Below are 23438 nucleotides of genomic sequence, written 5' to 3'. Positions count from 1 at the left end.
GTAGAGCAGAGCACAAGAGAATTTTAGTGTTACGCAGGGCACCACTGAAATTGGAGGGCCCAAAGTCTGCCACTGGTGGGGGATAATCAGAATTGTGGTTCAGCAACATGTTGGTTCCCTGTCCGTGTCTTGCAAATCTGCTAGTCCATAGTAATGGCTGTGACATCAAAAGATTTGGGCGGCAAACATTTTAATTTATTTGAATAACAGAGCCAATGTTCAGTGTTGCTTTCAAAACACAGGTATAAAAGCAGCATGGGGAAGCCACAAATGGCACATGTAAGATCCCTGCTGTTAATGTTACAGAGACATTTGCTCAAGCAGATGTTCTGGGCATTCAGGACTTGTTTGTTTATTGTCTAAACAACTCAGATGGAAGAGGCGAAAAGAAACCTAGATATTACTTCCACGGTTAAATTACTCCTGCCACTCAGTTAACCTCTTCCCAATTCAGCGAGTACAGCCAAGGCACTCCAAAGGGAAATCTTGGCTTCTCCGCAGTCGTAAGGACAATTAATGTGACGAGCAAGGGGGGGCGGTTCAAATAGGTCAACTCAGTACTGCTTTCTGATACCAACAATACTGTAAAGATTCACCACATTCTCAGGCCTCTCTGTTCAGAGGTCCAGCATCATTCTGCTCAACCTTCTCTTGTTTCATGGTCTTATGTATCTAGTCGTTGTATCGGTAATGTTTACACTGGTGCTTTCTGTCCACTTTTGGTGACCCTTCACTGCTTCTACTCTGCTCCCAATACTTTCCCCTTGCTTTCATCTCATTCCATGTTTGACACTGAGCAAGCCAGAAGATGGGCAGTCGCATCTAAAATCTGTAAGGTAGAGTTATGCTTGCACAAGCCCTCTTCCGAGGTAAGTCCCAACCCATTCAGATCAGTGAGAAATAAATTAGGGCTTAAGAGTGAGTCAACTTTCTCTGAATCAGAGCCAAGGGATTGTGTGTTGGATTGTGACCATTGCTTATAAGACTGTGTTCCTGTGCCAAAGCTGGAATCCTAAAGATACTTGGAGACTTGGAAGCGAGTCTCATTGCAATCCGTAGGATTTACTTTCAATAAAGCACAGTTAAGAACTGCTGTAAAAGTCTTGGATGTTTTGCCATGGAATTGCATTGGAATGGATGCATAGTTTGGATGATGTCACCTACTAGTTGGCCAGATTGCCAGTAGCACTCTAATTTTCTGTATCCCTAAAGCTCTTTGGGATTTTCAGGATAAAAAATGTTTAATTGTTATCCTTGGTACTTCCTACTGTGCGCTAATTGGATCGAGGCGGTACATTTTGAAGGCTATTGCTGGAGCTGTCATTTCCCAAAATAATCCTTTCTTCTCTCCCTCTCTCTCACAGGCAGAAGAAAGTTCAGGAGCCAGTCTGTTCAGACACATGCTGCTTTAAACCAAAGGCCCCCTCGTTCGAGTCATTCTGGTCCCATCGTAGACAGCCACCAGCCATTCATCCAGACTTCCACTTCTGCTCATGAAATTGCCCACGGGCTTTCTGGCAGCCAGCTGTCCTTCCACAATTCAGCAACTTCCGTCTTCTCCCAGACTCCTGCCATCCCTACCCTGGGCCAGCTCACTGTGCAGGAGAGAGCTGGCGCGATGCTTCGCTCTAGCCTGGCTTCTTCCACCAGTTCAACGCTCAGCCTTTTATTTGGCAAGAGAAGCTTTTCGAGCGCTTTGGTTATTTCCGGGCTCTCAGCTGCTGATGGAGGAAACACCACAGACACCCAGTCGTCCAGCAGTGTTAACATCGCAATGGGACCGTCTGCTAGAGCAGCAAGCCGTACTATGCAAGAGACCACGCGGGTAAGAAAAGGCTACCAGAAATGTCGCTGGCGGATATTTTTCTATTGACTCGTTCACCGCAGTGCCCCACTTAGTCCACGCAAGCCTCCTCCTCGCTATGTGGAGTGCGGAAGCAATAAAGATTTTGATAAAGAGCAGTTGAGCAACTCCCTCTCTGTTGGGAACAGAACACTACTTGTATTAATATCACATCATCTGAGATTACCAGATGGAGACAAAGTAGTGGAGTATTATAAAAGGATAATGGAGGTCTCAGAGCTGTCATGTCAAATAAGGCACGGGATGCTTTCCTCAGGAATAGATTGGCATCCTAATACTACAAGTCTGCTGTAAATTTGGCAAGCTGGCTGGTGCTGTGACATTCTTGCTCCGCTTTTCCAGTCAGAAGCAACCCAAAACCCTTTGCTAAATATGGTATTAGGACTTAATAAGCTAGTGATTTAAGGGATCCTTGCCAACACTGCCTCTTTCCCTGCTTTGTCTCGGCAAAAGCCGTATCAAATACTGTAATGCAACAGGCCTTCCATCAACGATTGCTCTGCTGTGGCTGGGGTAAAATCCCAGCCCAGAATTTACATCTTGGCCAGGATCTAAATGTGAGCATATCTGAGATGTTTCCAGGGGTGCACACGGATGCAACTGATTTTCCATTCTTCCTCCCACCCTCTGTGTGCTCCTGTGGATGGACTCTGACATCTCCAAGAGCAGCTTTTTTATACAATTATTTATTTATTCCAATTATTTATATCCCACTCTTTAGCTGGAAAAGCTCCCAGAGTGGCTAACAAAGCAATGCAACACAGAGGCATTTGGGGGGATGGGACCAAGGTGAAAACACAGACCTAGACATCCTTGGTGCCTATTATTTATTTATATCCTGCCCTATACCCGGAGGTCTCAGGGCAGTTCACAAAACAGATCACAATATATAAAATAAAACAATAACCCAATAATATACCCCCCCAAAAAAGAGCCAAATTTTAAAAGGGTATAGGATGTTGATCAGGTCAACCAAAGGCCTGGTTAAAAAGGAACATTTTTGCCTGACACCTAAAGCTGTATCATGAAGGCGCCAGCAAACTTCCCTGGGGAGAGCATTCCACAGACGGGGAGCCACTGCAGAGAAGGCCCCGTTCTAGTGTTGTCACCCTCCAGACCTCTCAAGGAGAAGGCACATGAAGGAGGGCCTCAGCAGTTGATCTCAGGGTCCAGGTAGGTTCATATGAAAAGAGGTGGTCCTTGAGGTATTGCAGTCCTGAGCTGTTTAAGGCTTTATAGGTCAAAACCAGCACTTTGAATTGGGCCTGGAAACTAATTGGTAGCCAGTGCAGTTGGACCAAGATCGGTGTAATATGCTCAAACCGCCCATGCAGAAGAGTACATGCCAATTGTTCTAAAACACCATTTCGAAGGTTACTTAAGACACTCCTGACAAAATCTCCTTTTCTGTTTTAAAAGCAATCGTCTGAGGATTATGAAGCAACTGAGACGAGTGAATCCAGACAGCGAAGAGATCTGGGTGCTGCGCATGCTCTTCTGATGAGCCACATGCTGGAATGTAGGAGAGCCAGCCAAGAGGACATGGCGTTGGAAGACACAGGTTCCCAACACAGTCTTTCAGAAGAGCAGTAAGGAATCCACTTGCACCAAGGGCTAAAGCTCTGTTCACATGACATCAAAACACATCTAGTTTCACCTCCCAGACAAAATGTTAAGGTTATTCCAAGTATAACAAAAAGCAAACAAACACAACACAAAATGTAAAGTATCTATTTTTTTAATTCTTTAGTGAAAAATATTACAATATAGAAGCAGGATGTTCTACGATTGGCATTTAGTGCTATCCAAAAGCACTGGGCGACGTCATCTCAAGTTCATGAAAATTCAAATGCGATCTGGAAAAAAACGTCAACAACTTGTCTTGACTTTCCTTCCCCCGAAGTGCTAATATTTTTCAGGTGGAACTTGGAAAAGATTTGAGGAGGGAGCGAGAACACACATACGTGGAACTAAGACTGAAAGCAACAGAAACTCTGAATGCATCTCCGTGAAAAAGCACATCAACATCTGTCTCTTGTTGTAACCAAACAGATGATTGCATGCTAAATAACTGGCATTTTATACATAATGCATCAGAAACGATTGTTTTTTTAATTGAAGCAATGAATATGTAATAGGAGAGAAAACTGCATACCCCAACATTAGTATGCAGAATCTTTTTCTTTTTAAAAAAAGGAAAGTCAAAAGGAAGGCCTCATTCTTCTGTTTGTTTGAAGTGTTATGCAGCTGACAATTATGTGCCGCAACATATTAATCCAGAAGGTGGCCCACTGCATGCAGTCATAATGAAATAGTATATGAAAGTGCCAGGCTGCACATTGCCGTAAACCAAATATAGCCAATGCATGAAAAGCCTTCACAAAGCCAACGGTGCTCCTTATTTGCAAACAAAGCTGCTTTTTCTAAAAGGGCTGCATAGTCTTGCAGTCCTGATTTGGTTGGCAGAAATTCATGCCTATTTCTGAAACCGAGAGACTCAAAAGCACTACGATGCTCTTTCACATACACAAACACAGACAAACATGTTGAATTTTTTTTTTTTTTTTTTGTAATTAAAGACTTTACAACTACCAGTGTCTGGTTCTGCTGTTGTTGTTTGACTATCTCCGGAAGGATGCACAACATTTCTGCTCTTAATGGTTATGGTCTATTAGTGAAATTATCAGGAACTAAGACAAGGAGTTGATTCACAGCCAGGCAGGGGCAAAACTAGGTTTTATTTCACCCAGGTCAAACACTCAGTTTGACACACCATGCATACACAGGCTGGGTGCCTCAATGGCGCCCCTGTGGAGGCTTCAACAAGGACAAAAACCAAAACACCTCAGGTAGTGCCCCCGCAGCTACAGCTCTGCAGCCAGAGATGATTGGAAATGTTTTGTGAGTAGGGGACAAGTATTCACATTGCTTGAAAGTAAAAATGTATGTTGTGGGATACATGAACAAAGCCTCGGTGTGCAAGTAAGGCAGTCATATAAGCATGTTTATTGGGCTTCTGCTGCATCACAGTGGCTTGCAACATTTGGTCCACCAGGATTCCTACAATACTCACCCAAAATTAATCCCCTTTCAATTTTTGTGGAATTGTGAGGGCCATGTTTATCACCTCTTTTACTATCCTATAACTCTGTGCCCCAAACAATACAAACTATGCATCAAATCTGACAGGAAACTCTGCGTGGAGGTTGAGGTTGGGCCTCTTTAAGTATTCAAGGCACAGACCCAAGTGGAGCCTGCAGGCCCAATTGGTTCTGCCCCTTGAGCATTGCCTGCTCCTGAGGCTGCCTGACATTGGCTGAATATGCAGGCAGTCAGGATTCTCTTCCCTGGTGGGCAAGGAGACCTCTGGGTGCCCTGCTGACCTTGAGAAGCCTCCAAGCAGCTTCCCCTGTCAGGTAAGTGCTTGGGGCAGAGGCGGGCGGCCCACAACGCCATCATTACCCAAGAAAGGTAAGCAAACTTATGCGTCAAATTCCAAGTAGGCATTTGGGACACAGGAACTTGGTCTCTTGCATGCTGTGAACTGCCCTGAAATCTTCAGATGAAGGGTGGTACATAAATTTAATAAATAATATTTTCCAATAATATTATTCCAATGTGAAGACTAGGGTGGAAATGTGCTATTTCTCGGGGTGGGGAGGGGGGAGAAGAAGAAGAAGAAGAAGAAGAAGAAGAAGAAGAAGAAGAAGAAGAAGAAGAAGAAGAAGAAGAAGAAGAAGAAGAAGAAGACTCTGAAATCTCAAAGATTTGTACTGAATTTACTTGGGGTGGAGGAGAAAATGCTGCCAAGGATTGTATGGATGCAGAGAGATGGCCAAAGAGATGGCCGGCTGCTGCTCTTCATTTTTGGGAGAAAGACAGCAGGAGTTTCCATGGTTTTGAGCCCCTGCAGCAGAATTAGCTTCCTCTTACCTCCCTTTTTGGTGGCTGTCAGTGAAGCACACAGCCAGTGCCGGATTTACGTATAAGCTAACAAGCTATAACTCAGGGCCCCACTCTCTTGGGGACCCCAAAATTTTTTAAAGAAAAAACAATTGGATGTACATTTCCAAAATATAAGATAAAAAACAGGTAGAATTAAACCTACATACAGCAACAGTGTTTTGTGTTGTGTAGGCTCCTATTTGTTATGTGCAAATGGCTTTAGATACCTATTAGGTCTATAAATTACCATATATTCAACACAAAAAAGAGTGACAATTTGTTGTTGACAAAAGGACAGCTGGACATATAAAGGGCCCAATTACCTTCAGTAGCTTAGGGCCTCATCAAACCCCAAATCTGGCCCTGCACAGCTATAAGAAATAAACCACAACAGCTCCCAATACCCATTCAGCTGCAAGCTCCTCTTCCCTTGCCTTCACTGTGTTTTGCAGAAGACGACTGGAAAGGAGCACAAGGCACCTCTGCATGGGGCTTTCTGGCAGTTCCAGCTGCCTTTTTTCTCCACATCAGAAGAGCCCCACTGGATAACACTAAGGCCAAGCTAGCGCAGCATCCCATTTGCCACAGTGGCATACTAGATGCCTCTGGGAAGCCCCCAAGCAGGACATGAGCCACTGTTTGTTCCCCAGCAAAGACTTTTTGTGGCTCAGCTTTTTTTTTTTAATCAGGCCATGCCTAGCACAAAACTTCTGTCACATCTTTAGTTCAGTTCTGCAGAAGTCCTGCAAACAGGTGATTGGAGCCTGGCCTCTGCCAATCCTCACCTGCCTGCAGAGCAACCTCTAGCCCTATTTGTTGTACTAATTCCTCAATAATTGCTTTTACCACACCTGTGTATATGTTTTAGTTCTTTTTTCTCTAGAAGCAAAAGAGCTTGGTGAGTTAGGAAATGTTGCATAATCTCATTTAAGCCTTTGTTTGAAATCTATTCATCACATCCCTGCATCGCAGAAATTTCCGTGTGAATACAAAAATCTTACTCTGCATTGGATCAAATGCAGTCCAGGCTAATGTACAGCTTCTGTAAACAAATGCTCCATGATTAATCACAGGGCAGCTGCATTATGAGATGAGCGCAAATATTCATGGGCAAAAGCTTTGATGCCTTTCATATGATAATTGCAGGCAACACATGAGCCGCTTTTTTACGGTGTTACAAGGATCACTTTCTTCTGCCAGGCAATTCTGTAATAGTTGGGAGGCAAACTGGAAAATGATACACCTGTCACATATTCTCTCCGATTTTAAACTATTTGTGCAAACTCGCATTGTGTTTGCTTCTCATTTTCCTGGAATGAATTCAAGTTGTCTTTCATTCCCAGATGCACAGCTGTCCCATGTTGATTTTGAGGGCATTGTTTACAGAAGTCACAAGCTGAAAAGCACACGGGGGGGTGGAGTTGGTGCTGGAAAGGATTTTAAGGTGAAGGCTGCACCAAACCCATTTTGTCAAAATCTGCATTGTTTAGCTCTGCACTGCTCCAGTACTAATCTTTACGCATTTCCTATGCCTATGTGTTTTGCATCCCCATACAGTGGTACCTCGGGTTAAGAACTTAATTCGTTCCAGAGGTCCATTCTTAACCTGAAACTGTTCTTAACCTGAGGTACCACTTTAGCTAATGGGGTCTCCCACTGCCACCACGTGATTTCTGTTCTCATCCTGAGGTAAAGTTCTTAACCCGAGGTACTATTTCTGGGTTAGAGGAGTCTGTAACCTGAAGCGTCTGTAACCTGTTACCCAAGGTACCATTGTAATTGCAAACATGGGTTTCCTCCTTATATATATCAATCACATCTCAGCCAATTCACTTAAGGCAGTTATTGGTAGAATGGCTTCCAATTTAATAGACATGATAACTGGCTGCCCATATGCTAGGTTCTTATATTCATTTACAAGGCTATTGACAACTTGGGTCCAGGATACCTCAAGCACCACCTGATCCCTGTTAAATCACTAAGGTCTTGTGGGTGGTCACTGTTAGTGGTCCTCCACTGACTCAGGTGCATAGCTCATCCACCAGAAGCCATGCATTCAGTAACATGGGCCTGATTTAATGGAACTCCCAGGTGAGGTCAAACATTTAAAGAGGAGAAATCATGGTGGGGAGCCCATGGCACAGGCATTTTGGTTTCATTTCTTTAAAATTGTTTTCTACTGCTTGGTCTTAATCTTTATTTTTTTTCCCTTTCTGTGGTTGCTCTGCTTAGGAGGCAAGTCTTTTTAAAAGAAACCCTCTCATTACTGGATCTCCTTTAAAACCTCTGCTTTTTAAACTTGTTATTGACAGTTCTCCAGACTGTATTCCATCTGATATTCTTTTAAATGTGTTGTGGGAGGGGGGATTATTGGTTTGCTTTTGTTCTTATTTGTATTCTGTACTCTGTCTTTTTTTTATATAGAACTTTTTTGTTGTGAACCAGCCTGAGATCTACAGATGGATGATATACAAATGTAATAAATTATTAGTATTATTATTATTATTCCACAGCCAGAACTAGCTTGAGGGAGGGTAGTATTCACAGCAGAAACTACTCAGAAGTCAGTCTCACGATACTGAACTCCAAACCATGGCACAGCGAATCACTACTAATGCTGGCCAGATCAATTTTCAATTTATTGTGTTAGTGCAAGATGTTTTCACTCTGCTTGTACTGGTGAAATAACTTGAGACTCCATTGCACCCAGCAGGTGTTCCTTCACTTGGTGACAGCTGCTGTAATGGCTCCTGTCACCCCTCATTCCACACACAGATGTGCTGCTTCTATGGGAACAGAAGCCGGTGTAGAAAAAAACCAGAGATAACTTCATCCATTGTTGGTTCTTTATAGAGGCTCCAAGAACACTATAAGTGAACTGTGAAGGTTAGTCTTCCCATTGTTTAGGTGGAGAACTGAGGCAGACAGAAAACGCTTTCTGTAAAATCACTGAGTGGTCATTGTTGACGTGTAGCCATTCCTGGCCAATTTCTGCTTCTCTTTTCTTTCTGAAGTAGGTAAAATGCAACACCCCAGCACAAAAGTAGAGGAGCTGAGGAAAGCTGTGTTCAGTGGGCTTCTGCTTCAACAGTCAGAATTCTTAAAAAAATGGAATTGTTCTTTTCCCTCCTCCTAGGTCCTTAATGAAATAGCGCTGTTTGCATTTCCACCACTGAATCTCCCTAAAAATCTCGTGTTACTGCCTTTGAACTTCTGCAAACGTTACAAAATTCTTTCTTCGGAAATCCTGAGTGCAAAATAAATACATAATAGACCCAACACAAGTTGAACAAAACAGCCTTTGTTACTCCATCTGGATACTTTTTCTTGGCTCGAATTGCTACAAACATACGTGCTGAATGGCCTTGATGCACAGGCCCGTGGAGAAGATCAAGCACAAATTATGCTCTTCCTGTTATACCAATTAAAATCCACAGGTGCAACGCAACTTTAATCAGAGCTCTGCAGATACACCATGTGCCGTGGAGACCAGACTCATGAATTATTTGCTGTAGGGCTGCTTCTTGTATCATAGTGCTCTTGGACCTTCCAAAAGCAGATAATGTACTATTGTCAACATAAGGTCTCATGAAACAAAAACAGAGTGGGAAACTTGCTCATTAAGGCTACCGGCAAACCACTGGGTTCATTCTCCTAATCCAGTTTCTTCCTTTATTGATACACGTTTGAAATAGTCACGCTGCATTCGTGGGATACTGATGTCTTAAAATGATATCGGTATGACGCACAGAACACCTGCAATAGCAAGAAATGACTCTCAGGGGAATTGGGACACACATTGCAAGGAAAGGAGAAAAAACCTTGTCAGTTCTACTTGGGGAAAGTTCTTTCGTGATGCCAAATATAACGAACAGAGATATCGTCTATGAAACAGGGCTGCCAGTTTCCCACTTCCAGCTCACTCTCAATATTAAGTGGTGAGAAAATTGAGTGAGGTCATAATATTGCAGGAGTCTAGTAGCAGACTGCAGTTATAATTAGCCTTTACCACAAGTATATGGGGCAGGGGAGACTCGTTCATTACTGTCAAGTCCATGGGCAGACTTCTAAGCACCTTCAATAAGGTAGAGCTGGTAGCAGGATAGTCCTATGGGGAAAACGTGCACCCACTGACTTTTTGCTATTGTAGACAGATTCTAACCTGGTATCCATATAAATGGCTTTGAAGACACTGCAGGTTTCCATATTGCGTTAACCAAGGGATGTCTTGATTCAGTATTTGTTACACTTCACACATGCAGGGCAGAGGAAGAAAAGGGCTAAATTCCTTTACAAATTTTGCTATAGCCAAGGAACACCACACAATGCATGAAAACAAATGTGCACCTGGCTGGGAATTTAGCTTTCACGACATGCAGAACTGATTAAGTGGTAAACACTTTTCCTGAACACCATTCATAGGTCTTGTGGGACACAAGCTGTGCCACAGTAATTTATACAGGTAGTTCCTTTATTAATGAAACGGTGCTAAACGAAACAAAAATGGTTAAGCATTAGTGGACACTAATTGTTTAACTAGCACCACCAGAAGTCAAGCTGAGTTATAGAAAAAGGTTGGCTTACATGAGAAATATTATAGTTTAATGAATGAAATACCTACCAGAGATTTGGAAACTGAAGAGCTAGCAAGCAAACAACTGAAAAACTTGGCAGAATCCTGATCAAATATCACATCAGCGGAATAAAGCTAGGCTTGTTTTTTTAACCCCAAAAGAACACTAGAAAGATGAATAGGAGTATCCCTTGGATCCCATATCATATTTTTCTTCTTCACTTACACTGAGAGATAAGTCGAGCTGATATATCTGTGTTTCTTAACTGATTTGCCTAAAGAGCATTCCATGTGCAATTCAGGTATGTGCCTACTGTACATTTGTGTACAGGGCATGGGTAGAAACAGGATACAAACTGTTTGCAGGGATTTATATCAAGAGAAATTTCTCCAATTCCATCAGGATACTACAGCTGAAAACATCTGAACCTATTTCTACTAATTTTGATGTGGGACTGTGTCAAATTGGTTCACTACTCATGTAGACCAAAGTTAGGTACAACTCAATTCAGAGTCTGCCTCCCATCCGTATTGCAAAGCTAATAATCCAACAGCTTTACTTTCAGGTCTTAAGATCAATTTGCTGGCTCTTATTTTAACTGCAAATGAACCAAGTCTGATTTGAAAATCAATGGCAGGCCACAAATGTGAAACATCACAATTCACACCTGCATATTCAAAGACAATAGAGTTTCAAAGATGGAGGTTGCCCCACCTACTCTCAGCAGCCAGAAACATCATAGGCAGACACTGGAGGGACCTGTCAGGAATAAACATGGAACACTGGTATCAAGTAATATGGGAAACAGCCTTACTAGAAAAACTAACCAATAGACTGAAACCGACATGGGGACAAATAGACGAGGACGCCTTCATTCTGGTATGGCTCCCCTTTATCACATAAACAGCCCAACAAGGCAACAACATGAACCCACTGACAGCATACGATTCAAAATGGCTAACTTAACCAAACAACTCTCTCTTCCCCCCACACACAAACAAATCCCACTGCAGTCAACCAAAAACCACACCCTAGGCCACACCAACCTCTCTCACTACCAAGGAAACATAACAAGAAAATAAAAAGAGAACCTACCCAAGTGACGCTGACACAAAAACCCCACACATACACTAAGTAAATGAACATAAGCTTTACCACTCCACCCCCTTCTCCCGTTACCCCCTCTTTTCTTCCCAACCCTAAACTGCAGAAAACGCAACCTGAAGAAAGAGGCAATGCACGTGCTTTTGTAAACGAGGAAAATCTTTAATAAACATTATTTTGAAAAAGAAAAAGATGGAGTTTGCACCGGGATGGAAAGAACACATAAAATGGTGTGCATCATTTTAGGCAGCTCTGCACAGCTGCCACAATATCTTGCAAAATGCTGTCTCTATTCTCCTTTGTAATCTAGAATCAGAAAAAAAATATGGATTAGTTAATGTTGCTGGCCATTTATTGTGACCAGTGTTAGAAACCGAGATATGAAAGCTAGGAGCTAAATGGCACCTTAAACCTAGGTTATGGGCACGTCAGGGGAATGTCTAGGTGTGCTTTTTTATAGCAAGAATACAAAGCTGAAAATGAATGAACTGCAGCTAAAATATTATGTTCATTTTTCACATTGTCTAGTCCTTTCCCTGCCCACCCCCCTAATATTCTTAAGAGGGTCTCTTCTCCAGTCTTCAGAGAGTAGCTGGAAGTAGAGAGGCAGAAAAAGCTTCTCCTTTCCTTCCACTCTGCAATTTTAATCTGAAATCTTAGGTGCAGTACAGCGCCCAGAGTTCAGAAACTGCTCACGCTAATGAAATTCTCTGTCGCAAAAGTCGCATAGAACAGGCATAGGCAAACTCAGCTCTCCAGATCTTTTGGGACTACAACTCCCATCATCCCTAGCTAAAAGGACCAGTGGTCAGGGATGATGGGAATTGTAGTCCCAAAACATCTGGAGGGCCGAGTTTTCCTATGCCTGGCATAGAACAATGGGAGTTTCGAACACTGATTGTGACAGTTGTCAATATGGAAGGCTGAGGAAGTGGATAATAATTTCTTCACTGTAATTCCCCCATGGGATAAATTTTCTTTCTGGCCCCAAGGTATCCACCTCCAAATTACCCGATTCGTATGTTAACTGCTTTACAGCAATCAGGTTCAATAGACTGCATGTGCTGCTGCAGATGTGAAAATATGCAACCAGGTGCAGTGGGTGTCGATGGCATATTACCAAACTAGCAAAGAGAGGCAAGACCTGTAAATTATGAATGAGTGAACTATATATGCCATGTTTGCAGAGAAAAAGAGGGCCCTGGAAAGCATAGGAGGCACAACAATCCTCCTTCCAGAGGGCTGAAAGCTTTTATAGGCAAAACACTACGAGCATCCCAAGCATGCATGACCTAAATTAGCAAGAGCTATATTGGACAATTTAAAGTGGGGGGAAACCAAAGATGTTTGGGCAAAGATCAACTTGCAGAATCAATCTGGGGATGGAGCTGCTGATGAGATAGGGGGGGAAAGTGGAACTATAAATCCATATTCTTAGAAGATTCTATCAAACTAAATTGACACAAATGAATCAAGAACATCTTGGGCATTTGCCTGCATTGATTTTGTGTCTGGTACTTCTGGTTTCGTGAGGTGCAATCTAAAGAGGCCTTGACATGTTGTTACCAGGTGCCAGAAACAAACATGAGGAAGAGCTATTATTATGCAGGGAGACGAATTAAAAGGTCTTCCGACACAAACAAGCAACAAGAGAGCAATGTGGTGGAAAGCGGTAGGCTTCGTGGACACTTCTGATGCTATTGCTGGTCCCAAGGAATCTGAAATGTTTTCCTACCTCTAGTGGCAAGCAAAAAAGAAAAAGTGTGTTGCATTTGTTTTAAGGTCTTCCCTTAAAATATCTAATGGACTGAGGGGCTTTCAAAAGGGCAAGAACTCGAGTTAATTGACCAGGCTAGGCCCCTGGTGCACCCATGAACAGAGGTCTCTGTAGCCAGCCACTTTCATTAGCTGAACGCCATAGCTAAGGTTTACATATGACTATAACCGAGTGCATGAGGACATACCATCCTGTTGGCAGAGGACATGCTTAGCCCACAGAAGATCCCAAGATCAATCCCCATCATCTCTAGTGACAAAGATAGAACTATGAGCCCCTCACAAGCAGGAAGCCTATTCCTCCAAAGGACATGCAATCCTGTCCAGAACACAAACCAAATGGTGGTAAGAGCTGATTGCTAAAACTGGGCTAGACTTCACAATGGGCAAAAGATGAAAACTTGCTCAGTGGACCTTCAGCCTACTTACATTGAAGACCTTCACCTCCTTTCTGCTTCTGATCTCCTCCACAAGCCCCAAGGGCTTTCCTTTAGGCACTGGGATCGTTCCAAGAATCACAGTTCCTGATCCAGTCAGAATTTGATGGACAGCTTGAGTAAATGACTGGCTGAAGAGCTCCATTTTACCGATCTCGTCAATTATGCAGACCTTTTTCGCTGTGCTACTGGCAAGATCAGGCTATAAGGAAAATATAGGTATCTGACTGAAGCCACCAGTAAGAAAATTTAGTAGATTAAGTCAATATGTCAATCATTCATTCAATTTATTACTGTCAATAGGCCAAAAATAAAATTAAAACATACACAGTACATCAGAATCTTAGAGCAAAACATATTCAGAAGTGCGACATAATAACCTCTGCTTGGCCCCTGGAAATAGTCCTTCCAGATTCAGACGGCGAGTTATTCTCTTGTTTTCACTGCTACTGATAGAAATTTAGTCACTATCAGGGATATCCTCAGGATTTTATCTTCCATTAAATATTAAACGTTAAACTGATCTGACCTCCCTGGTAATTTGGTCAGTAAAGGGCCAACTGTATGCTTCCAAATTCCAGCATAGAAATTACAGAACAAAAGGATGTGTTCTATAGATTCTACCTCATGTGTGTTACAGGGGCAGACCCTTGGGGCTTTTACTTCTGAGAAAAAAAGTTGTGTAACTGCAATGCATCATTATAACAGGGCAATTCTATGAGTGCTTCCTTGGAAGTAAGTAATACTGAGTTCAAAGGGCCTTACTCCCAGGTTAAATGTGTACTGGACTGCAGCTTAAGATTCAAGTCATACAACAAAGAACCCAGCAGGTTGCTCAGATCACCTATTTCTTTAACAAACTATAGTTTTACATTACTTTGCCATGCCTTTTTGTTCCTGTTTGTCCTTCGTTATCTGCCTGCCCATCTGGTGCTCCTCATCCTCACCCCCCCACCACAAAATCATTTTTAAAATTATTCTTATGTTGGTCTGACTACATATATGGTCCTGCACCTACTGAAATAACAGTTGACAGAAGCTAGCTAAAGTGGTGTTATTTCATCCTCTGGGGTTCATCATACTGTCCAAGCCACTTATTACCCTGCTGCTAAATACTCTATGATGAGGCATATCTGTATTAAACGCTTTGTGTTTGGATAAACTCTGCGGGACAAATGAGTTATGGTAGTTTGTCAGCATCATTCCTGGAGAATTTTCAGGACACTAAGTGTTTTCTAATTTGTTTAGTGATCACATCGCTGATTTATCTTGGAATTGCATTTACCAATCCTAAATGGTGCTGAATAAGAGCAGTTATACAGTCACCCACACAGTTGCAAATTTCTCCAGTGGCATTTTAGCTTCCCACTAGTCCTGTAAGCCATGTGTTGAGAATCATTTGTTCCTTTTTGCAACTGAACAGAAATCTGAACCTGTAAACCAAATGTGAGAACTGGGAGGAAGGGGACTCCAAACACTGTGTGTCCACTCTTACACTGCACACCAGAACTCTGGGTAACACACCATCTTTCATGGAGTGCAAGAGGATGGGGTGGGGAGAGACAGACAGACAGACATGTAGGAAGCTGTGGGTGCAGAGGGACAGGAGGATGGTGGGAGCTGGGAAAACTCATAAATGGAGCTGACAATGGAAAGGGGTGCTGGATCTAAGCTCTACCAAGATAGAAGAGTACAAGACATTTCACTATAAACTCCTCATCATGTTTTATTCATTTATTCATATTGTTCTCCAGAAATTCCAAAATATTACTCACATTTCTCAACAAAGGAAGAGCCAACTGTTCAAATGACATTAGATCCACTACATACTGGCCAACACGGTATTCACGCCTTGCTGTGGAAGGACCAGAGCTGAAGGAAGGAAGAAAATACCCAACACAGTGAACAATAAAGCATTCTAGAACCCTGTTCCTTAGCAGATAACCCTCAGACTATGTGAAGCACGTCAAAATTTTCACATGCCCTTGCAGTGCCCCTCTTTAATCCCATTAGAATGTCCTCCCACCTTTCTTAGATGCCCCAGATGGTTGCTAATATTGCAATCCTGGTGGGATATATGCACAATATCACAATGAAACACATCAACTGGAACCAGAAAGTGGCAGCTACTAAGAACAGAATTCTACAAAAACTGGTAACTGCCCTGGGGTGATATAAAAAGGGCGTGGGATTGGCTCAAAACCCATATAATTGTTCCAGAAACTTGCTGTAAATTTCAACTGGGAGTACAGCTGCTCGTCATTTGCTCTGCACATCATTCTGGTGGACCCTGTTGCCTCTCATTTATTGCATGCCCTGATACTTTGCTTGGTTTCTGTAACAAGAGTTTTTTGCCGTTTGGCAGCAACAAGTCAACACTAAAGATCAGCACAGCGACTTCACAATCTTATTCACCACTTCAACGTTTCATCTGATTACAGCTACCCTTGAATGAGCAGCACAGGAGCTTCAAAGGGCAGTTGTGCATTCTACAAAGGCATTCCCAGATTAGGTGTCAGAATGTGAATTTTAAACGTCATACCCAACTCTAGACAAAATTCCTCTTCTTCCACTCAGAGTGACAACATCAAATCCTATTCTCCTGCCACCTTCTCTCACTTCTTCTGTATAAAATCCATCAATAGGGATACCGGATGATTTTAAAACTTCAGTGGCTTTCTGGATCAGTGTTGTTTTTCCAATTCCTATAACAAGAAGAGTGCTTTTTAAGCCTTGTTTTCAGTATCATGGATGTGCAACAAAACAAATACACATATGTATTTATGGACTCCTTTGGCTCCTTCTTCCTAACAGAAGCACACATTGCCCTTGCAATGGATGCTTCATCCAAGTTGGCCTCCAGTCGTGGCAGCCTGCACTGCAAGTTATGCTGAGAAGAATTCACCATACACACCAGAGTCATCATTATTGTAAGTCTTTGTGCCCCTTATCATGGCAAAAATATGAGATGGAAACATGAAGACATGACACAATGGGTCTGGTCTACCGGGCACATGATCCTACACACTGTGATCAGATTGTTCCCCATTTGTTTCAGGGGGGAAATGGTCAAGGCTGTGCCGTTTGCATTTTGGAGCTCCCAGGCAAGTAACACATTAGGTCATTGCATATAATCCATTGTCTTATTTTGGATACAGTGTCAGTTTTTAAGAGAGAGAGACAGTCTAAAAAAATGGAAGAGCATCTGCTTAGGTATTTTGTACCCTCTCTATTACAAATATCCCCAGTGACAAATATCCTCAGAAGTGATAAATGAGGGCCATCATCTCAATTTCTGCATCTTCTAGAATGCTACACAATAAAAAGAGTTTTGCTTATTAATGTAACATCCACCCACCCCAAGCTCTATTGCTGTCATCTTGTATAATCATATTAACATCCACTGATAAATGACTGTTTCCTTGGCTCATAATTTAAATTTTCAGGAATCCAATTTACTCCAATAAAAGAGGAGGACAGTGATAATTGTATATTATTTAGATCTGATGTACTAAATCATTTTTTAATAATTAAGTCACACAAACTAAATGTTAATGGGAAGAACGGGTGCTTGCACTTTAACTGATGGGCAGATAGGGTTTCAAAAACCTGCAAGGATCAAAAAATGTGGCATGAGTTATAAGGAAAGAAAAAGAAATTAACCTTAATAATGATAGCAATATGCAAGATCTGTAAAATATTTAAATGTGTTTTGTCAGATAAATCCAATACCACATTTCTTCCATAAATTACAAACAACTGTGTGTTTTCATGGAGTAACAGAATAGATACTGCAGCACAATACTATGCATACTTATTCAGAAGTAGACCACACTCTGTGTGCACAGTGCTGCAGTCTTGAGTGGAAAACATTTAAATGCTAAGGTTTGATATTATCATTATTGTACAGTGGTACCTCGGTTTACGAACTGAATCCGTTCTGGAAGTCCTTCTTAAACCAAAGCCATTCTTAAACCAATGCACGCTTTCCCTAACGAGGCCTCCCGCCGCCGGTGCCCTTCCACCATTCGTAGACCGAGGTAAAGTTTGCTAACCGGAACACTACTTCTGGTTTTGCAGAGTTTGTATACCGAATAGTTCGTAAACAGGGCTTAAACCGAGGTACCACTATATTATTTACAGAGAAAAGGACATACCTATTTGCAACCTACAATACTAAGACAACAGAAGCCTGGTTTAATTCAAACACTATACTATTGGGGGGTTGTCTTTCTGGAATACTTTTCGGTAGACATATTTGGATCTGGAACAAAAGAGATAATGGGGCTTAGAAGCAATGTGGAAAGTGGAGGCGGAATTCCAAATATCTGAAGTAATCAGGCAATTTTCTTAGCAGCAGGTGTCTAGTAAAGATGATAAAATGAGTTATGTGCTGTTATATAGATAAATATTACCAGAGAGAAGCGTCTCTCACAAACAGTGCAAAAGACTTCCTTTATTTAGTACTGGCATTTAAAGCAGAACAGGCTTACAACCAATCCTAACCATGCCTTCTACACGGGGGGGGGGGGGGGGGCTAAATTATGTCAGGCTGCAATCCTGCGCCTGCTTCCCTGGGAGTAAACTTCGCTGAATGGAGTAGCACTCACTTCTGAATAAGCATGCATAGTATTGCACTACAAGGCTGTAATTCTTTATGTAGTTACAGTGGTACCTCAGGTTAAGTACTTAATTCGTTCCGGAGGTCCGTTCTTAACCTGAAACTGTTCTTAACCTGAAGCACCACTCTAGCTAATGGGGCCTCCTGCTGCTGCCGCCGCGCCACCGGAGCACGATTTCTGTTCTCATCCTGAAGCAAAGTTCTTAACCTGAGGCACTATTTCTGGGTTAGCGGAGTCTGTAACCTGAAGCGTATGTAACCCGAGGTACCACTGTACTTCAGAATTACCCCACTGAACTCAACAAGGTTTATTTCAGAGTGTAAATAATTGGAGGTTTATAGTCCAAGCAGGGCAGAGAACCTGAAGCCTGGAGACCAAGCATCTTGGAACTTCCTTCTTGAGTGTGCAGCATTGATCTCTCATAATGCCTCTGGCTTCCAGGAAAGAGACGGATGCACAAGCGCCAGTGTAGACTTTAGCCTGGTGTGCGAAACTGAAATCTGCACTCATTGCTCTGTCCACTTTTGCCCCTGGCATGTACCCCCCTCCCAAAGAAAGGTCGTCCAGATGGGAGTGAAGCCTTCTGGCTGCAAAGGGTTCCCCGCCCCAGCTACACTCTATTACTACTCAGATTTTATTTTCTTGTAAATTTCACCGGGTTCAATGGAGCTTCTTGTCAAGTTAAGTGGGTGCACCTAGGATTGCAGCCTGAGCGCTTAAACGCAAACCTTTCCAGTTTAAAAAAGTTTCGGGATAGAAAGCACACCGTGCAGGCGACTCAAAACACGCCACGGAAGGGCGATCGTGGGAATGATTTACTCGGAAGTAAGTTCGCCCCTGGCAGGCAGGAAGCAGCCGAGGCACGGCTCCGCTTTCTGCCCGGGAGGAGGCGGCGGAAGAGGAGGCCTGGTTTCAGCCGAGCTCTGCCTCCGCCTTCCCTTCCTGGAGCCTCGCAGCACCGGGCCGCTGCCCAGGCAGGGCCTCCCGCCCTCCTTCCTTCCTCTCCGCTCCCGCCGGGTTGGGTTACCTGGCGGTCCCGTCAGGAAAACGTGCTTGGCCATGGCGGGGGCCTCCGTCCGGGTAGCGGCGGGGAAGCGGCCTGCCGTAGCGGGAGCCCTCGCGCTCCCTCCCTCCCTGCAGCCGCGCGCTCTCGGCAGCGGGGAGAAGAGCCCGCGCTGCTTCGGCTGCCAGCCTCTCTCTCTCCTTTCTCCGTCTCTGCTGCTTCCAAGTCCGGCAGCTCCGTTGCCCGCTTTGCGATGGACAGCTGCTCGCTCTTTTTCGCAGGCTTGGGCTGCGACGACCCCACGTTCACTTACTCGGGAGTAAGTTCCACCGAACACAGTGGGACCTGCTTCTGAGGAAGCATGCATCGCTTAAAGCGAGTCCCCTCCTGGCCTCTTAAAGTCTATCAGCATTATTATGGCTTAATTTTATTCACTTATTTATGGCACCTATTTCTCGCTCATCATGAACCCCTCTGTCGAAGTTGTCATGGGCGCTGTAACTCCGCAGCGGTTTGACTTTACACGGAAGGTGCACGCTTCCATTGTCTCCTGATACAGGCGGATGCCGACCAGTATTATGTTTTTCTCCAAGAAGCTCTAGGCGGCCTACACGGCTCTTCCCCTCCTCGGTTAATCCGTACAACAACCCTGTGAGGTAGGTTAGGCTGAGAGACAGTGACCCAGTGAGCCTTGTGTCCAAATTGGGATTTGAGCCCAGGTTTCCTGTTCAGACACTAGCCACTATATAACCCTGGGTCTTTCATGGACTACAATCCACTTCATAAAGTGTTAGCCTGAGAAATGGGCATGTACATATATGCATCTGATTAAGCGGACTGTAACCCACCAAAGCTTGTAACATAATAAATTTAAGGGACAACGAGGCTCTGGTGTATTCTCTGCAAGAGAGATAACATGCATGAGAACAACCTGCTTAAGGCAGGAATCACCACTTCTGTGTGCGCACACATCCCCACCTTCCCTTTTTTTTGTGTGTGTGTGGGGGGGGGGGGGGAACCGTCCCTTTTTTTGTGGGAAATTCCCTTATTCCAGCAACGTTTCCCGCTGCTATCCCGGATTGTTGATATCCCGTGGACTGTCCCCGGGACACGTGAGGCTGCTGATCCTTTATTTCTGAGGCTGCTGATCTCTTATTTTCAAATCTGAAAGTTGACAGCTATGATCCCCACTTTCCTCCCTGGTGAACAGGTTTTTGCATTGTTTCAAAAGCCTACGTACCCAGAGTTGAGAGACAGACAAACGAAATGGGTGTACATGATGGGAAGCAAAGCCTCATCACTTTCAGGTTTGTTTGGAAACTTGCCTGCCTCTCCCACAAGTAAGCAGCTTCTAGGCTGTGGAGAAGTACTAAGCTGTGAGAATTACCATTTTTTAGGTGATCGCTCCTAAATGGCCCTAGAAATCTGTCATGCTCTCTCCAAACTCTATTAACTTATTACCGTATTTTTCGCTCTATAGGACGCACCGGACCATAGGAGGGGGAGAACAGGAAAAAAAAAAATTTTTTCTTGTTCTCCCCCTCTAAAACAAGGTGCGTTCAAGGTGCATTCACCCAAAGCCTCCTGAGCGCAGCGGCAGTTACCTTGGAAGCCTGGAGAGCGAGAGGGGTCGGTGAAGGCACCCCGCTGCCCTGCGTAGGCTTTGTGCAGCCATCCCCAAGCTAGAACAGCGAGACGGAGCGCTGCACAGCGCTCCGTTTCCCTGTTCTGGCTTTGGACATAGCCGCACAGCCTGCATTTGCTCTATAGGACGTACACACATTTCCCCTTAATTTTTGGAGGGGAAAAAGTGCGTCCTATAGAGTGAAAAATGCGGTATTTCCTAATGTTCATATCCTGTCTTTCCTCCATCATGGACCCCATGGTGGGGTACACATTCCCAGGTAGTCACTCATCCACACGCTGACCAGTTTAAGACCTGATCAGCTTCAACAAGATGGTAGCCTCCTGCCTTCAGACCATACCCGGCGAGAGTGGTATTAACCACATTATTTGCATGCAGCTTGTCAGTCCCATACACTGGTGCTCTTTGGAACATAACAGGAGCTCCAGTTCAAATCCTCCCCCTCCTGTTCTGTTTGTATGGCTACTGGGATGCATTCAGCATTTCAAATTAAAAGAAAATCAATTTATGATTCTGAGTCAAAATGGCAGTAAAATAATGGAAACCACATGGGAAATCAGTGGTACAATTGAAGACTGAGCAAGATATAAGGGAAAGATGAAGGACAGGAAGACTGACCTGGGAGCAAAGTCAGTTGTTAACAGATTACCAAACAGAGCAATAACCCCTTCCCCAAAAAATGAATAGCCTTGTACCCTGAGCCAGGGACACAGGGACATGCAGTTATCTATGCCAGAAGAGTGGGTCTTTATTGCCTTTGCAAAGTTTTAAAATAAAAATTGCATTTTAAAAATAAAAATTGCAGCAGCAAATTGGGGTTTGAATGCTGGAAGCATGTGATTTCCACACAACGGAAACAATTTCTTCAGTAAAAGATCGTGTGGATCCTGCACTACAAAGTGCCTAATAATATCTGATTCACTGGTTTGATGAATTGAATTAAAACTTGTAATCAAATAAAAAGGTGCCACCAATTAATCAGGCAACAGATTTATATTATAATTGTTGATAATATATAACAACTGCAGATGGGAAACATAATCTCAAAAGAAGCATTTTGCTTTCTGTGTTGCAAACTGGAAGAGGTTATTCTTCTAAGATTATGACTGATTGACACACGTCCATAATCTAGAAACAAAGACAGTATGCCTGCTGCTTGTTCTGTTTTTACTCATGTGTATGGGTTTAATCGACTTAAACCCATACAGTTAATTGACTAGGTAAAGGTAAAGATACCTCTGCCCGTACGGGCCAGTCGTGTCCGACTCTAGGGTTGCGTGCTCATCTCGCTCTAGAGGCCGTGAGCCGGCGCCGTCCGAAGACACTTCCGGGTCACGTGGCCAGCGTGACGAAGCTGCAGCTGGCGAGCCAGCACCAGCGCAGCACACAGAAACGCCGTTTACCTTCTCGCTATAAAGCGGTACCTATTTATCTACTTGCCTTAGGGGTGCTTTCGAACTGCTAGGTGGGCAGGAGCTGGGACCGAATGATGGGAGCTCACCCCGCCGCGGGGATTCGAACCACCGACCATACAATCGGCAAGTCCTAGGCACTGAGGTTTTACCCACAGCGCCACCCGCGTCCCTCTAATTGTTAATTGACTAACATTGTTTAAATGAGGTGGCAGTCTTAATCATTGCACAAAACCTTACCTGTAAAGTCTCTTGATGGTTCCTCATACCTTCTGCCCACACCAGGAAATGTTTGCTTTTAAAACAAACTTCTAAAATACAACTTTCCCTGGGCTCAATTCTACTTGCTTGAATTTTTCTTTAAAATTAAAAATTAAAAAAATCACCTAAAAATCTCACCTGGGGGATTTGCTGTGGTGAACCCTGTGGTCGGCATCCTTTGCATATGCTCAGAGACATCTCTTTTCCAGCCATCTCAAAGGGGAAGAAAGGGTCTAATAATAAGGTATTAGAAGCAAAATTAGCTACCAAAAAGGCTTTATGTTCCCAACACTGGAAAGCTCCCATTCAAATTAATCAGAGGGAAGAACAGAACTTCACTCCCCTCCAGACACACTTATCAGATAGTGTAAATCAAATAGCTCTGGACTAGCAAACCTGGGGCTCATGTTGATAGAACAGATTACAAAGCTTGAGAACAGGACCATCAATCAGCAGGTAGACATTTCAGCTCCGTATTTTGCTGAAATTTCAGCTTCTAATTTGCCAAAGGGGAATGATGAAAGCTCTGTACTTCAGGGCAACACAACACATTCTAATTGGAGTGGGGGCCTTGGTGGAAGTCTACTGTAATTTAGGTAAGGATATAGATTTGAAATGCAGCGTAGGCTTTTTTCTTCTGCAGGGTAGAATTTGGATTCCGGAGTTCATCCCAGCAAATTATCAAGCAAGGGGAAGTGTATCTCCTGCAAACACACTGTAAAGCCTGAATGAATTTCTAGAGCTTCTGGTTGAATGGGGGAAATCAATTAGCAGCAAGTTTCCAAATCAATGGCT

At 43.4% G+C, this 23438-nt stretch overlaps 2 protein-coding genes across 5 annotated transcripts in view; one reads left to right on the top strand and one right to left on the bottom strand.

Moving 5' to 3' along the window:
• Positions 1-4458, top strand: part of PCNX2 (pecanex 2) — a 109074-nt gene extending 104616 nt beyond the window's left edge. For all 4 annotated transcript variants that reach the window (XM_053382530.1, XM_053382529.1, XM_053382528.1 and 1 more), the window contains 2 exons: positions 1365-1825; positions 3284-4458. In XM_053382530.1, coding sequence (XP_053238505.1) covers positions 1365-1825; positions 3284-3457 — 635 coding nt within the window. In that variant the 3' untranslated portion in view covers positions 3458-4458. The remainder of the gene's footprint in view (positions 1-1364; positions 1826-3283) is intronic.
• A 7170-nt stretch (positions 4459-11628) lies between these two features.
• Positions 11629-19696, bottom strand: NTPCR (nucleoside-triphosphatase, cancer-related). Its single transcript, XM_053382534.1, has 5 exons — positions 19350-19696; positions 16243-16405; positions 15476-15572; positions 13693-13902; positions 11629-11793 (listed from the first exon to the last, which is right to left on the bottom strand). The coding sequence occupies exons 1-5, from the start codon at positions 19690-19692 to the stop codon at positions 11725-11727; spliced, it is 882 nt and encodes a 293-aa protein (XP_053238509.1). The 5' UTR covers positions 19693-19696; the 3' UTR covers positions 11629-11724.
• Between the last annotated feature and the right edge of the window lie 3742 nt (positions 19697-23438).

The sequence above is a fragment of the Podarcis raffonei genome, chromosome 3, assembly GCF_027172205.1.
Source record: "Podarcis raffonei isolate rPodRaf1 chromosome 3, rPodRaf1.pri, whole genome shotgun sequence".
NCBI classification, from domain to species: Eukaryota; Metazoa; Chordata; class Lepidosauria; order Squamata; family Lacertidae; genus Podarcis; species Podarcis raffonei.
Note: the sequence above shows the minus strand (reverse complement) of the source record. Positions and strands in the feature narration are given on the sequence as shown.